The sequence below is a fragment of the Ricinus communis genome, chromosome 5 (assembly GCF_019578655.1).
Source record: "Ricinus communis isolate WT05 ecotype wild-type chromosome 5, ASM1957865v1, whole genome shotgun sequence".
In the NCBI taxonomy this organism is placed as follows: Eukaryota; Viridiplantae; Streptophyta; class Magnoliopsida; order Malpighiales; family Euphorbiaceae; genus Ricinus; species Ricinus communis.
The window spans coordinates 23,683,398-23,697,882 of record NC_063260.1 but is presented as its reverse complement, the minus strand read 5'-3'; the positions used below and the strand labels follow the sequence as shown (position 1 = coordinate 23,697,882).

At 32.6% G+C, this 14,485-nt stretch overlaps 2 protein-coding genes and 1 long non-coding RNA gene across 4 annotated transcripts; 1 reads left to right on the top strand and 2 right to left on the bottom strand.

Moving 5' to 3' along the window:
• The first annotated feature begins 471 nt into the window (after positions 1 to 471).
• On the top strand, positions 472 to 7,460 carry LOC8271767. 2 transcript variants are annotated; one of them, XM_002509500.4, is made up of 9 exons: positions 472 to 629; positions 1,239 to 2,318; positions 2,683 to 3,686; positions 4,072 to 4,369; positions 4,485 to 4,709; positions 5,135 to 5,308; positions 5,566 to 5,757; positions 6,319 to 6,432; positions 6,950 to 7,460. In XM_002509500.4, the coding sequence occupies exons 2-9, from the start codon at positions 1,650 to 1,652 to the stop codon at positions 7,277 to 7,279; spliced, it is 3,006 nt and encodes a 1,001-aa protein (XP_002509546.2). In that variant the 5' UTR covers positions 472 to 629; positions 1,239 to 1,649; the 3' UTR covers positions 7,280 to 7,460. The 2 variants fall into 2 exon arrangements, with proteins under 2 accessions (XP_002509546.2, XP_048229895.1); XM_048373938.1 differs by having other exon boundaries at positions 482 to 671.
• LOC125370089 lies at positions 6,613 to 11,337 on the bottom strand. The gene is made up of 3 exons (XR_007215805.1): positions 11,115 to 11,337; positions 7,327 to 7,593; positions 6,613 to 7,200 (listed from the first exon to the last, which is right to left on the bottom strand). It is a non-coding gene; the product is annotated as an uncharacterized LOC125370089 (long non-coding RNA).
• On the bottom strand, positions 9,516 to 11,116 carry LOC8271272 (transcription termination factor MTERF5, chloroplastic). Its single transcript, XM_002535779.4, has one exon. It carries the CDS (start codon positions 11,068 to 11,070, stop codon positions 9,937 to 9,939), a length of 1,134 nt encoding a protein of 377 aa, XP_002535825.2. The 5' UTR covers positions 11,071 to 11,116; the 3' UTR covers positions 9,516 to 9,936.
• Positions 11,338 to 14,485: the final 3,148 nt, after the last annotated feature.

Here is a 14,485-nt window from a genome sequence, read left to right as displayed (position 1 = left end):
TATTAGTGACGCACAATAATGTCGGTGAATATAGCCAACCGAGATTGAAAAAGACGCATTAACTGTAAACCCCACGCGCACTTAAACGCACGTGAGCATCGAGTTAGGTACTCTACTTAACTCACCTGTTAACTCAGCTTGCCATGTTAGCACCCATCGCTCATCATTAAAATTAGCGGGCCCGAGTTAACCCGACAGCTAACCAATCCAGTGATTTTATCATTGGATCGTGCATTACACGTAGTAAAGCAGCGCGTAGCTTTACGACTGCAGTGATGTAGGGAACAGGTTCTGCCAAAGCATCACTCACTAGTCTCAAAAACAAATAGAAAAAAACGACGTAACTCTTGACAAAACGATGTCGTATAAGCTAGTAGTTTTCATTGGGAATTTATTTTTTATAGGAAAAAAAGCTGAATTCTTTTTTTAATTTTAATTTCTTAATTTTTATTATTACCGGACATTCTATATTCTGAGTCACTAACTTGAAGCTCTTTCTAAGCCCACAGAGAGAGTTCTTCTCTCTTTGTCAGATACTTAAAAATCTTGTAATGTAACCAGAAAACCCCAAACGAATTGTTTCGTGTTTTCTTGCATTTCTCCGATTTCTCGGCCGCTAGCTTCCTCAGGTAAATAAAGGAAACACGAAGGAAAGATGTTTGCTTTATGATGTGAGGGCCTGCATTGATTTTATTATAACCTTCTGTTTTAGCATTGCTAGTTTTGAGCTCAAAGTTTTTCTTTCCTAATGTCTAAGTTCTGATGGGTTTAATAAAGATCTCGTGAAACCAGATTCTTTCAAGTTACAAAAGAACTTGCTGCACTTCTTTTCTAGAAGTTTTTACTTAGATTGTAATGTAGTAAACAGCTGTATGAAGATTTCTTTTTTGAAACTATTTGAGCTTCACTTGTAGTAGATTTGTTGTTTTATTGTTCTTTACGTTTGCAGTTAATAAGCTTAAAGTCCCTTACTTTAACTCTTGTTTAGTATTTCATATGAATCTTGTTGTTTTGATTTTAACAGAGAGCTATCTTCTTGGTTACTGTTTACTTTTGCACAATGTTAGCTTCTTTTTAAACTGTTGCAACGTTCGTTACTCTGCTTGTTTTTTTCTTTCTGATGGCAATAATATCTGCTATTTAACTGTTGTTTGAATGGTTTTTGGTGGCAAATGGCAATGATTAGGTGTGGAGTTTATCTTTAATGAGTTCATAATGTTGGGTTAATCTCTCTACAGAATAGGAGTTACAACTGCTGTTCGGCTGCTTAGAAACTGCTGGAAAAGAGGAGATGCTTGACGTTTGAGCATTATTTTTATTGTTCTTTTGGGTTTTAGTATAATTTAGGCAAGTAGTTCTGCAGAGCTTAGTTTGAAGTGGAATTTCTCATTTTTTCTGTTCTAGATGATATTGATATTTCCTACCACCATGGTTTCCAGTGATCAAATGAGAATTTCCTTTGAAGCTTAAAATGCACTGTCGAGCTATGATTTTTCCATTAAATTATTGAATAATTATATTTGCTTCAAGTTTTCTATAATTGCTTTTGGGTTTGCTTGTGGATCTCAGGAATTTAAATTCCTTGCGATTCAGTATCAATAGATACATTGCCTCTGTTTAATTTTGGCTGACTAAGTCTTTAAGCCAAAATGGTCACAAAGAACAGGAAAGGTGCCTCAGTTCAGGTGGATTATCTAATCCATATCCAAGATATTAAGCCTTGGCCCCCATCACAGTCTCTGAGATCCCTTCGCTCGGTCCTTATTCAGTGGGAAAATGGTGATCGCAAGTTTGGCTCTACAAACACTGTTGTTCCTTCACTTGGTTCAATTGTTGGTGAAGGAAAAATCGAGTTCGATGAGTCTTTCAGATTACCTGTGACTTTGATAAGGGAAATATCTGGCAAAGGCAAAGATTCTGATTTATTTCAGAAGAATAGCTTAGAATTCAACTTGTGTGAACCTCGAAGGGACAAGATGCAGATACTGGGGACTGCTGCAATAGACTTGGCAGATTATGGTGTTGTCAAGGAGACCATAAGTGTAAGTGTTCCAGTGAGTAGCAGCAGAAGCTTTAGGAACACATCTCAGCCAATGTTATATGTCAAAATCCAACCATTTGATAAAGGTCGAACCAGCTCCTCAGCTAGGGATAGCGTATCCAAAGGCATTTCACTGGAAAAGAATGGTGGCATGTCAGTTTCAGCAATGATGAATGATGAATATGTTGAGGAAGCTGAGATTGTTTCTTTTACTGATGATGATGTCTCCTCACATTCATCTCTGAACAATGGGGGCTTGCCTCCTCAAACTGAAGAGGTACTTTGTCTCTTGTTTCCTTTTAACTCTCTTTTCAAAGCAATGATCCACTTTCATACTGTTATTATTGATAACATAACAGCTGTAAAACATACAGCTGCATATAAATTATTAGTTATTAACAACTTGGCCTCCATCAACTTTCTACTACTATGCCTATTATTGGGTATCATAAGTCATTTCATAACATAATAGTGGTGGAGTAATGTGGAAGTTTACCTAATGAACTATACTTATGAGTTCCAGGTAAAATCCTGTGTACAGTTGGCAAGGCCAATATGAGGAATGGCCCTTCTTTATATCTATCTCTATATCAATGAATTATTTCAATAACAGATAAGCTAACCTTCTAGTTGAAATGCAGAATGGATCAGACAGACTAACAGAGAGAAAACAAAGGGTTAATGGGGATCACGCTGTTGCTTCAGAAATAGGGATCGAAAAACATATTGCACCACAGGTAAATATGAAAGGGAGCTCATCTTGCTCATCTTCTGTGGATTTGTCTTCTGATCCAGGGAGCCCAGTAAATGTTTGTGCTTCTGTTTTCAAGTCTCTCGACTCTGGTGCAACACCCATGCCAAAAATTGAGGTTGCTCAAAGTGGTCATTCTTCTTCAGCATTTAGTTATGGAAGTAAAGAGGAAGAGGTTGATGGCAAGAGCTCGCTGGACAAGACTGCAAAAAATGATGATGTTTGTAGTAGTTATATGGAGGACGTGGACAGATACAAACACCAAGAAGACGAAGAAAATAATCAGGATGGGGAAGAGAAGAGGTATTTCTTAGAAGATGAACCAATAAATACATTTCCACAAAATGGCATCAGAAGTGAAAGCTCACTTGAGACTGATCCACTTGCTTCAATTGTGGGAATTGAGTTAAAAGGAAATATTCTCAAAATTGATAGGTTAAAGCATGTGAAATCTGTTAGGTCATCATCAGAGTCTGCTAAGAATAATGGATTGGTTAGCCGAAATCAGCAAGATGAAATGAAGGAAGTTGGTGACATGGGAGAGTCGCAGAATACTGCAGGGAACTTCAAAGTCAATGAAAGAAAAAGTGCTAAAGTTTACCCAGAACATACCAGAGCAGCCATTTTAAGTGGAAAAATCCAGCAATTAGAACATAAAATAAAGATACTTGAGGGAGAGTTGAGAGAAGCTGCTGGTGTTGAGGCTGCTCTTTACTCTGTTGTTGCTGAGCATGGAAGTTCCATGAGTAAGGTGCATGCTCCAGCTAGGCGTCTTTCTAGGCTATATCTTCATGCTTGTAGAGAAAGTTCTCGATCAATGAGAGCGAGTGCAGGTAGAAGTGCTGTTTCAGGACTAGTTCTGGTTGCTAAGGCATGTGGGAATGATGTCCCTAGGTATGCTGAGGCACATCTTCATGTGCATTTCCCCAGAACTTTTTTTCTTATTATCTTGTCATATATTCATAATATAAAGCATGTGAAGTTAAATTTCATGAGAAGTTCCTCAGGAAAGACTGGTCTCTTCAGGTTGTTGATTTATACAAACTCTAATTAGTTCCTGTGCACTCTTCTCCATCTTTCAAAAATAAGGTTCAATACACCTTGGTTGACGTGTCATGCAATACAAAAATTATATAACTTCAAGTTTCCGCATGCAATTTGGTTGATTCATCTGTTCATTATACTTGAGTTCCAGTTTTTTATGTATTTCTATGTTGTTTGAGGGTTAAAATTTTCTTTATAAGCTCATTTATAGTTCCTTTATAACTAACTACTACAGGTTGACTTTTTGGCTATCAAACTCTGTTGTTCTGCGAGCAATTTTATGTCAAGCAATTGGTGACAAAGAGTTATCACATTCTGGTAGACAGAGTATAGAGAGGAATGGTGTTGGAAAGGGAAACAAGATAAAATCATCATCTCTAAAATGGAAAGAGACATCTCCCAGCACAAATGAACATAAGAATGTCATTTTAGGAGATTTAAGTGATTGGGATGATCCACATACATTTACATCTGCGCTGGAAAGAGTTGAAGCTTGGATCTTTTCCCGAACTGTGGAGTCTATTTGGTGGCAGGTCCTACCTTCTTTTTTTTCCTCTGTTTCTCTTTGCTGCTATGTCAAAACCATGCAATACAAAATCTTATCTTAAAGCTGATTTCAAACTGATTCCTTTTCTGTTTCTGTTCCAGACTCTTACTCCTCACATGCAATCAGCCGCTGCAAAGCCAATCGATAGATTTATTGGTTCCGGCTCAAACAAAAACCTTGGAAGAACGTCAAGTTCAGGTGATAATGATCAAGTAGACTTTTCGTTAGAACTTTGGAAGAAGGCATTCAAGGATGCTTGCGAGAGACTGTGCCCCGTTAGAGCTGGTGGACATGAGTGTGGTTGTTTGTCTGTGCTGGCCAGACTGGTAAAACTATAAATTCGTCTCTCTTCCATTCCTCCTCTTCTTTTCCTTTTCTGTATTGGAGAGATTGTAGCATGGGTTATTTCCTGTCTCAGATATGCATGTCAATTTTCCTGTGCTGTGAATTGATAGCTGTTATACCATAGAAATCTTACAAGAAAATTGAAGTCAGCATAATACATGATATTGATTTTTTACTAAAAGTTCAAGCAGAAGGAAGAAATAGCATCTTATCTGAAAACCAAGAATGTTCAGCTGTCGAAATCAGTTTCAGTTCAGTGCAACTTGTTCTCAAATTGATTGACATATTATAACATTTTCTAAATGGTTATTTTTTAGTAAATTGCTCGTCATGTCTTGTTATGTTTGTTTAACTGTTGCTTCATTTCATTCTTATATTAATACATTGGTAAAATGCTATTATCTAGATAATGGAGCAATGTGTGGCAAGATTAGATGTGGCAATGTTCAATGCCATTCTTCGTGAATCCGCTGATGAGATCCCAACTGATCCAGTATCTGACCCTATCAGTGATTCAAAGGTTCTCCCAATTCCAGCTGGTAGATCAAGCTTTGGGGCTGGAGCACAACTGAAAACTACGGTGAGATATGTAAAATTGTTACATTACAGGCTATCCTTAGCCTTAGATGACTGGGAGGATATCAATTGTTGTAGTGGTAGACAGCTGATGATTCTGTTGCTTGTGTCACTATTGGTTTCTTTTACCATAGAGTAAATTTTTATTGTGAAGAAAAAAATACATTTCCCTACTTATGATCTTCCCTTCTACATCTAAAGAAACCAATATTGCACTTTCTTATTTTAAACTTAACTTTCACTATCTATTCTGAATATCAGATTGGCAACTGGTCAAGATGGCTGACTGACCTATTTGGTATTGATGATGACTTGCTTGAGGATGAAAAGGATGAAGACGGGGATGATGAGAGACGGGACACATCCTTTAAGTCTTTCCATCTTCTTAATGCATTAAGTGATCTCATGATGCTTCCCAAGGACATGCTCTTGAGTAGGTCCATAAGAAAAGAGGTTTGATGGACTCATTCAGACTCCAGTCCTTAAATCTCATTCTGGGGTTTACATGTGTTATTATTTTATACAGCAGGACTTCTTATATAGCATTTCTTATATCAACAATACAGCATTTTATTTCCTTCTATGCTATGAATTCTTAAGAGTATAATATGATTACTATACCATAGAGTATAAATAATTTCCACCAATTGAAGTTGGTGGAAAGTGTTGCCTTCTGTTCTACTGCTTGATAATAGGAGCCTTTAAGCCGCAGGACGTTAAAGATCTTCTTTACCTAAAAATGGATAAGTCACATATGACATTTGTCATATTCTTTTAGCTTAACTGAAGTCAAAAAATTTATGTAACAAATATTAAAAGAAATTTATATTTCTTTTTCACTTGAATATTAGTTTTCTCATATCATGCTTATAGTTAATACTTCATGTGTTTAGCATTTCTTTCATGATTTTTGTCTTTTCAAATTTCATTATTTTTTGCGAGGGCACTCCAGGATTCTTTTTTTGTTTTCTTATTGAATCCTTATTGACAAAGCTTTTTATTTTACTTCTAAAGGTATGCCCTGCATTTGGTACTCCATTGATCAAGAGGGTTCTTGACAATTTTGTCTCAGATGAGTTTTGCCCGGACCCGATTCCGGATGTCGTGCTTGAAGCCCTGGAGTCTGAGGTTAGAGACTTTCTAAATGCACGTGAAAAATTTTGCTTTTGCAATTTCTAATAGTGATTTATTTGGATCTAACCCTGGAGGTAAACAAATATCATTTGACACAAGTCTATAGTAACTTGAGCCTCTGGTGGGGATTCCATTAACTTTTCTAACTAAAAAGTACTTTTTCATACTTTCCCCTTATTTTATAAGATATTATCCATTTATATCCTAATTTAGAAATGCAATATTTTCATCATATCTCCATGATTCTTAGTTTAAGCCTACAAGTGTCAACCCCTATCCCAGTCCAAATTATACATGGATAGTTTGGGTTGGTTCCAATGATTGATCTGTCGAATGTTCATCACTTATTAAGTGCCAAACCACCCTCGCGTTGCTTCTGCTGTCAAGGCACCTTGAAACTATCCAAATCATGCCGCATCTTAGCCTGTGCTACATCTGAACGTACTTTGTCCAAGAATTACTTAATAACCTGCCGAAGATTGCAAGTAATCCGGTTGTTATCTTGATATAGGATCCTGTTGACGTGGAGGAGTCTGTCACATCCATACCATGCATTGCTGCGCCTCCACTTTATTTGCCACCTGCAGCAGCTTCAGTTGGTGACACAATTGGACAGTCTGGAAATCAATCTCAGCTAAGAAGAAATGGTTCATTGCTTAGAAAGTCATACGCCAGTGATGATGAGCTTGATGAATTGATTTCACCATTGGCTTCAATTTTCCTTGATGGTTCTCGTTCTTCACCAGCATCATCAACACTCAGCTGGAAATCAAAGGAGATAGGGAATCAAAATCCCATCAGATATGAACTTCTTAGAGAGGTATGGATGAACAGTGAATAATATTTTGTAAATTCAAAAGAAACAAATAATATACAAGAATGTTTTACCTTTATTTGTTGAGTTGTAAATCTGAACTTAAATTTTGGAGCTTTATATGCTCTTGTACAAAGGGGAAAAAGAGACCGTTGTGCTTTAGAGAATAACACCAACCATATCTGTAAGAGGTGTGCTTTTCTGAGTACCTTGAAGAGAATCGTGTCTTTTGATGGCCGCTAACTTGATATTTAAAACAAGATGCCAAGTGCTTCTTCAAGGTGCCTGCCTAGTTCAACATGTAGACCACCATCCTATGTCCATACTTCCTTTTGTTTATACTGCAAAACGCAATGCAACATCTGAACAACCTACTGCATGCTTTTCTTTTACAATACCACCAAACTCTTTCCTGACCTCGTGAAAAGAGAATATTTCGTGCTTTCATATAAATAATTGTTGGCATGTTATTTGGAAGAGGAAGTGCAGATCAAACTCTCAGTCATTTAGATGATCTGCAGGTCCAGTACCACAAACTAGAATGACGGACAAATAAAAAATTGGAAAATTGGGGAAGAAACCACTAGGTAAGGCTCAGCCCTGGCTGGCACGAAGGAAAGGTCAGTTTCAAGCTGAAAGGGACGCATGGCATGTTCATAAGGGAAATTCATATAAAACCAAGTGACGACTTATTTTTTTCACATAATAGTAGTTCAGATACATTCGTTCATCCTTGCAATGAGTACATCTCTCTATCAATTCCAGGATCCTCAAGTAGAATACTTAAATGTCTTTGATCGTGATGAATTCAGGGCAAAACCAACTCTTCTATGTTCAAGAAATTACTATCCGAGAAACAGGATTGGTCAAAGAAATCTGAATACAATTCGCATAAAACCCAAATGGTCAGTAAGAAAAAAAAAGAGGCTGGAAGAAAATAATGTATAAGAGTATTCGCCAAAAAGAAGAAGAAAAAATGCCTTGAAGCTATATATCTTACCACCCATAAGCTAGTAAGCAAGTAAGCAAGTAATAGAGAACTGGGAGAAAGGAAGAAAGACGAAGACAAAAGACTAAGCTGTTATCATGTAAGGCATACAGAACTCCTTGTCCATCAGTTAGATTCTCTCCTAGTTTATAACCTGCTTGGAGCGGACATCGCAAGGTTCACCACACATACAAACTTCTTATCATAAATAATAGGTATATAAACTCATGCAAGAAATGCGAACTAAGATCATTATTTACAAAAGGACTAGAGACGTATCTTCTTTTGATAGAAAGAGAATGAACATTCATTTGATCTTGATTTTTATGGAGTGAAAAAGGAACTACACTGGATCTGCACGAATTTCCAGATAATATCATAAATGACTTGTATTTGGTAAGATATAGACATTACTATATGTAAACTTAGGCGCATGGCGATCTAGTGGAATTGAGGAAAGCCGTAGGTATGATTGCAAGTCAATCCATCGGAGAGCGAGGTACTCAACTAGCATTAAAAACATTTCATATTAGTGGAATATTCGTAAGAAGTATTGCAGAACATGTAAGAGCCTACTCTAATGGAAAAATAAAATTTACTTTCAATATGCTAGTTTCAACAATTCTCACTCTTTACACTTCTTACTAGCTGCTTGGCCTGTAGTATTTAGAGATATTTGGTTCACTGCTTTAAGTATTAGCACCATGGCTTTCAACCTAAACGGTTCCAATTTCAACCAAATTGTAGTTGATATTCAAGGTCTCTCCCGGGATATGGCTATCTCTAGAATAGATTTTAGGTAACATGAAGGAGGTGAAATTCTTTTTCCTTAGCATACAACAAATTTGCCCTCATTGTTTACTGGTAACTGGCCAAAGACACTCAAAAGAAATTGCATACATCCATAGTTATACTGCCTAATGGTCCTAACAAAGTCCTAAAATCAAGGGAACTTCAGCAGTAGAGATGTTACAAAGAAGTAAACAACATAAAATAAAGGGAACAAATTCCCCACCCCCCCCACCCCAATTTCATATAACCCTCTAAATCCTCATGTGAAATTTACGAGCAAAAAGAGGAAATATATGCACTATAGTTCTCTGCAACCATATCTTCTCTTCCCTGTTCACAAAGATAATCCAGCATCATACTGTAGAACAGCAAGTCATTGCTGTTTTGTACACCAAAATATAAGAACAACCATATATAGGGAGAGAAGTCAAAGAAATTTAACCAGGCATATAAGGTGGGGCTCAGTAATGAGTTTGCTTAGAATAAAGAAGAAATTGAAGCATATATAGACTTGCCAAAGTTACAGCACTAGTTCACTGCTACGAAATTAAACTAAAATGAACATAAGCTGTCAAAATCAATTTATAGAAAATAAAGTTTGTCCAAGAACATGAGCCTGTACTGACCATCAAGAAAATACAAGTTCGCTTAAGCTTTCTGTGAATTGTATCAGCAATACTCTGTTTGCTACGGGCGGAAAGAAGAGAACAAGGTTGACAAGGTCAACCAATGTGATTTCAGCAAGTCATTAGGTAATAGAAATGAAAACACACAGATGAATTTACTGCTCCAACCATTGCGGCATTGCCTAACTGCCATATTGCAAGCCTATGACAGTTGCTAATGAATTTCTCGTGTTCAACACTTCATCACTTCACCATTACTTCTGCTACCAAATCTAGAACTATGGGTTTGATCCAAGTATGCCGTATGCCTTGATTAATTCAGGAGAATCCTGCTTGAAGCAAGTGATAAACCTTTTTTCGAACTGCTTTTTGCTCATATTTAATTCCCAGATAAAGCTTACATTCTTATCAATTAAGCCCTTTGACATTAGCAATTCCAAAGCAGCGCATCTTGGTATAATTCTTTTCTCCAAACTGACCAGGAAAAGATTGGGGCATTTAACGATATCTGAAGGTTCCAAAGACAGTTTAGTCAAAAAGAACTCCATTAGGACCTTCATTTTCTTCTCTGAAGTAAGCATGAAAAATGGTTGTAGTTTAAATGCCAAAAGAAACTCGCTTTCTGACCAACCAAAGCTCATCAAGACTTCCTTTTTCCTTTGCCAGTGAGATCTGCTCATAACTGACATTGAACGGAGAGCATATATAAAGGACTTGTTTGCTGGTTCAAATCCCATTTCTTTAACTTCTTGAACCACTTGGTTAAACAAATCAACTCTAAGCAGTAGTGTTAGAGGCTCCAATATAAATAGACTCCTTATATTGGGTTCTGGGACACCATGAGCACGCAAAGTGCCTACATTAGACACCATTGTATCAGTGCCATGCCTAAGGGCACGTGGGCATCGCTTTAAGGCCCATACCACTTTCTCATCAGTCTCAAGTATTCCCCTAAGATAATCAATAGTGGGCAAAATCCTATTCTTTAAGCTACTTACCAGAATTTGTGCATCTGTACATAAGATCTTAGGAATGTCAGGTTTTGCAACGCCCAATGAATCAAGAAACTGAATCTTGGGTTTAAGGGTTTTCTCTGAATCAGCTAGAATAATAGAAGGATGCTTTGAGATTAAACTAGTAATCTGAGATTTAGTAAACCCATGAGCTCTTAACAATTGAAGAACCATGTCTGGCTTTTCTGTTCTCTCAATCTTAACATACTTAGTGGCTGAAACAGCCTTTTGTAAAGACAACCCACATAAATTTGTGAGATAAGAGACTGTTAAAGATTGTTGGTCTTTAGAGATTGAAGCTGAATTTGAAGATGGCAGAGTTTGAATACAGCGGATGTAACACTGTTTCAAGTCTATGATTCTATAATTTATCAGCAATTTAGAGGCGAAATTGAACATTTCTTTGAAAAAAGAAATAATGGGTTTTAGCTATATGGACTTACCGGATATGAGAAGCTGATAAATGGTAGTCTTTGAATTCAACTGCGACCAAAAACCCTACTGGAAAATGGTGGAAAAGAGTTCCTTTGCAGTTCGTTTTTCTTTTTTCCTTTGGTCGATGGGCCTTTGCAGTTCACTTACAGTGGAATGGCGTCAGTGAGTTTACTTGAGGTAACAGCGCATCTTTTACCGTCCACTTTGAAGCATAAGCGTCTCGCCACTGCAAATTAGCCAGAGCTTTAATTATTCACTCCTTTTAATTTAATTTAATGAATAATTAAATCTTATTTTCTTAACTTTTTAAATATCTTTTATCTTTTATTGAATTTAATATATAATTAAATTTAAATTTTAAACACTTAAATAAAAATACATACAAACATTAAATAAAATTACATATATCAAAACCTTCAAATATTATAAAAGAAATTAAAGTATATATAAAATTAAGAGTCCGTAAATTATAAGGTGGACTTCTATTCGTATAGCTTTATATATTCAAGAATTTATTCGGCGCGGTTTTATTTGGAAAAAAATTTGTATGTGCGTCCAACATTGATGTTTTAAAATAATTTATGTTTATTGATTTTATATTAAATTTTAATTAATTGATGTTGTTTACACATGTATTTTATGTTCATTGTTTATTAACTTAATTTTATTGAAAAAATATGTGTACCACAATATAAATATTTGTAGTATAATTTTAATTTTTTTTTATTTACCAACTATACAAGGACGATTTATATCTATATTATATATGTTGATTTGAATGAATTAGTGGGTATAATTTTCGTTAATGACGAATATCTATTGATAAATTAATGAATATTATGTCTAAAAATAATAAATATTTATATCAATCTTAAAATTTTTTCAATATACATCATAAAAATAATAAAAGTTTTCATAAATAATTAATATTTATTTAAAAATATTGATAAATATTATATATACAGACAATGAACATTACATTATCAAATAATGAATATTAATATTAACACTGATGAATAATATATAAAATAAAATAAACATTAACATTAACCATAATAAATATTAAGCTTACAAATAATGAATATTTCAATATAAAAAATTATTTATTATGGAATATTACATCCATATGGATATTATACATATAAAAAATAAATATTTTAGTAAATCTAAATGAAAAAAAATATTAGCATGTATCTAGTCTAATAAAAAAAATTTGATATGTGTTACTATATTCTAACACATATAATTTTTTAATTTTGATATATATAATTATTATTGACACGTAAAATTCAAGTTTATGCATAATTTTTTATTAATTTATTGATAATTTTTATATTATTGTATTAATAAAATATAAAAATATAAATAAATACATCAAAAATATTTAATTTATTAAATAATTATAAAATATTAAAAGATCTATTAAATTGTATATATAAATTGAATTTATATTATTATTTATAATCAAAATAATTATGATGGTCGTACAACGGGTGAGTAAATAACTAGCTTTCATAAATATATATAAAAAACTATTCAAAATATTTTTTTAATATAATATTAATCTTAAATTTATTTTATTATAATTTAAGAAAATAAAAATCTCATGTGTTAAAAATAAAAACACGTGTTAAAATAAAAATCTTTAAAATAGTAACAATTAAATAATTATAACAGTAGTATAATATACAAACGACTAATTTGTAAAAATATATAAAAAATTAATTTAATATATAATTTTAATATAATATTAAATTTTATATAATGTATTTTATTATAATTTAAAAATAGTACAATTTAAAAGAAAACGTAAAAGAAACGGAGACAAAAATTACCGCATTATACAATTTAAGAAGAAGTGTAGAGCTATTTTACATGGAACCAGGTACACATAGCAGCATGTACTTAGGCCATTTAACATGTGCCACGAAATTGATAACTTCTGTTCTGTAACACTTGTTTCTTGATTTAAGACTAGCGTTCTACACAGTAGTGAAGAATTTTTTTTAAAATATTTTTTTATTTGTTTGCTTTCTTAATTGTTTTTAATTTTTTAATTTTATATAATTTTATAAATAATAAAATAATCATGTCTCATTCTAGTTAATTATGAATTTCATAATATAGTTTTATAGTTAATATTTGGTAAATTAATAATTTTATTCAACATTAATTCTTAAGATTGACTTTATTTTACATTAAATATTAATTATATTATTATTTAAAAGATAAAAAATTTTAATAATATTCAATAGATTTTAATTTTTTATTATTTATTATAAAATACAATATTACAAATAAAAATAATATTTATATATCTTCTTTTCTAATAGTTATCATTTTTAGCAATAAATCTACTTTTCAAGTTATGAATGGATTATATTATATGAACATCAAATGTATATTTAATGAACTTATAGTTTATTGATGATGAACCTATTATTATTTAACTTGTATTAATTTATCTTTTACACGCATATTCATTACTTATAAAATGTATATTTATCTATTATTAGTGTCGGGTTTATTAAATATAAATTTTAGATTCATTACTTATAAAGTGTATATTTATCTATTATTAGTTTAGGTTTATTAAATGTAAATTTCAAGTTTATTACTTATAAGGTGTATATTCATCTATTATTAATGTTAGATTTATCAAACATAAACTTTTAGGTTCATTATTTATAAAGTGTATATTAATCTACTATTAGTTTTAGGTTTATTAAACATATACTTCAGGTTCATTACTTATAAAGTGTATATTCATCTATTATTAGTTCAAGTTCATTAAACATAAACATCAGGTTTATTAAATATAAATTTCATATACATTACTTATAAAGTGTAAATTCATCTATTATTAGTGTTAGATTTATTAACATGACTTTTAGATTCATATGTTATTAGTGTCAAGTTCATTAAATATAAACTGTGTATTCATTAATTTTTAATGATGAACCTATCTTAACATATGAATATATTTTTATTTAATTTATGAATTTCTAGACTATCTATAAATCTCAGGTATACATATGATGAACCAAATAATTTACAACATATGAATCTAAAAGTCATTTTATAAATTTAAATTACAATGGTGATGTACGGAATTAAACTAAAAAAATAACAAAAATGATAAAAATAAAATTATTTACATTTTTAGAAATATAAAATTACTTTTCTTTATGTTTATTTTGAATTATATTGATTAAAATTCTTTTAGTTTTAATATATAGTATTTTCATACTAGCGTATTATTAATATACTAAAATATAAAAATTGAAAAATATAATAATAAAATTACTAGTAGTATTTAATATAAAAGGAAAAGTTGGAATATAGTAAAAGAGTTATTTTAGAATATAATAATTTAATG